This window comes from Arachis ipaensis, chromosome B05, assembly GCF_000816755.2.
Source record: "Arachis ipaensis cultivar K30076 chromosome B05, Araip1.1, whole genome shotgun sequence".
NCBI lineage: Eukaryota > Viridiplantae > Streptophyta > Magnoliopsida > Fabales > Fabaceae > Arachis > Arachis ipaensis.
The window spans coordinates 125,896,007-125,898,180 of NC_029789.2; the positions used below are offsets into that span (position 1 = coordinate 125,896,007).

At 26.3% G+C, this 2,174-nt stretch overlaps 1 protein-coding gene across 5 annotated transcripts in view; it reads right to left on the minus strand.

Annotated features, from left to right (window-relative positions):
* Positions 1-2,174, minus strand: part of LOC107642055 (uncharacterized protein At4g15970) — a 4,873-nt gene that overhangs the window by 1,502 nt on the left and 1,197 nt on the right. For 3 of the 5 annotated variants that reach the window (XM_021124440.1, XM_021124439.1, XM_021124441.1), the window contains exons 2-3: positions 1,947-2,152; positions 317-685 (exon numbers count right to left, since the gene is read on the minus strand). In XM_021124440.1, the coding sequence (XP_020980099.1) occupies positions 317-685; positions 1,947-2,150 (573 nt within the window). In that variant the 5' untranslated portion in view covers positions 2,151-2,152. Of the gene's footprint in view, positions 1-316; positions 686-1,946 lie in introns of all 5 variants that reach the window. The other 2 variants (XM_016345379.2, XM_021124442.1) reach the window with 2 other exon arrangements.

Genomic DNA, 2,174 nt, shown 5'->3' on the forward strand with positions numbered 1-2,174 from the left:
CATATTGTTTTAACTATAGTTATCATTACATGTTACATTTTAAATATACAAATTTTATAGTTCTAAAAATTGGGTCAAATTTAATTATATTTAATTCAATTCCAATTAAAATTTAATCGAATCTCTAATTCTATGATTCAATAACGGGTTCAATTTTTATTACCTGACAAATTTTACATTTGAAAATATTTTTAAATGTGCATTTTACTGAAAATTAAGTAATATTGATTATATGCAAAACTAGCTCCCGATGATGCATTATTTTGTTAAGAACTATGAGTGTGCAAAGAAAGAAGAAATAAATGTATATATGTACCGTAAAGACAAAGCTGTAGCCGAGTTCAAGAACAGTGGAAAGAAAATCAATCTTTCTCCACACAATGTGGAGGTAATCTTTTGACATAAAATATGCTTCGCTTGCTGTGAAATTCTCACTCTTTGATTCAATTTGATAACAATGTGGGTGTATGGCTTGGCAACGTGCATGTGCCTTTTGGTCCCAATTAATTACCACCAAATGATTTAAGAAGTGTTGTGTCTCGTTCCCAATTCGAAAACTCTCTAGGAACACATCAAATATTGAACCTGGTTCTGCCCATGCATCATTCAAATTTGTTATTATAACTGTCTTATCCTTCATTGATGCTTTTCTTAGAACACTCTCTAGCACCGTCTCGTTCTTTTCCTGTTACGTAAATTAAAGATGATGATCATCATGAGACAACATTATTTACAATGTCATTAAACACTGAGTAATGCTAAAAGATTAATATTGTAACAGTCAATTTCAATTAACATTATAATAAGTTGTCAAAAAAATTAATATAAAATTTACTAAAAATAAGTTTTTGTTAATTTTAGATGTTTTTATTTTTAAGAATTTCGAAATTTATTTTTTCTAATGTTTAATGTTCACTGAAAACATTTTCAAGATTTTTTCTTAAGCACCTAATAAACAAAGATTAAGTTTAATATGTACATATATACTGTCTAGCTAAAGGGGCTGATTCTAATTAATTATTATAGGTTAATTAATTTGAGTCTAATTTAGTCCTTGCATCGTATCTGGGATGGGGCGGCGGAGTTTATTTTATCTAACATATTCTTTAATCATGTGAGAGATTGATAAGTATAATGTGGACATAGCTAGCTATAGCCTATAGAGAAACTTTTAAGGTAATGAACAATTCAGTTTGACAATTATTATATATGATTTTATTCGTGAATCATCGAAATATATAGGATTTTTAATTCACAATTTGAATTTCAATTTGACAACTATATATATGGATCAAATAAATGCCTAAAAGTCAATTACTTCCAACGTTGTTTTGGGTTATAACCAACTTTTATGTGTACTACATTTCTAATTGTCTTCATCAAGCTCTCACTAAAAACAAAATAAAGGACGAAAGCAAATTTAAACAATATGACTTTTAACATCGTTTTGCGGAGTACTCAAGATTATGATATTTATTTGCATTGGTTTAATTTTAAAAAATATTCTGTTAATTTTAATATTTTAACATAAAAAATTTAATTATAAAATTAAAAATAATATAATATAAAAATTAAATTAAAAAATATAAAAATTTAATTATAAATTTAATAAAATTATAAAGATCAATAAAATAATAATTTTTTTTTCATCATCACTTTATTATTCTTATGACTAATTGGTATATTTAACAGTAATATTATGACATAACTTTATCTAATACATATCCTATTGTCCATTGAATCTAGATATCTTTTATTAGAATGTCAAATACCCTATACATACACAGTCTAACATACTGAAAAATTATATGAAACTAATTTTAGTTAATTAATAATAATTAATTTAAAATTTATAGTGTATAATTTAGGATATANAAATTAACTTAAAAAATTAATTTTCTAACATACATTACTCATATACAAATAAAAAAAAGTGAGATAGAGACATAGAGCCTTGCCGTTGTTGAGGGAGTGATGAAGTATTCTGAGAGAATAGGAATTCCAAAGGGAGAAGTATAGTTGCATAAGAACATCAACGCCAAAACAAGACCAACAAAGAAGATGAAGATTTGCATGGGCCTTCTCACCAACAAGTTACTATGACCACCTCTTGCAACCAAACCATTATTAGAGTCAACAGTTGTCTTCATTGCTGAATTTGATAGCTGAAAAGT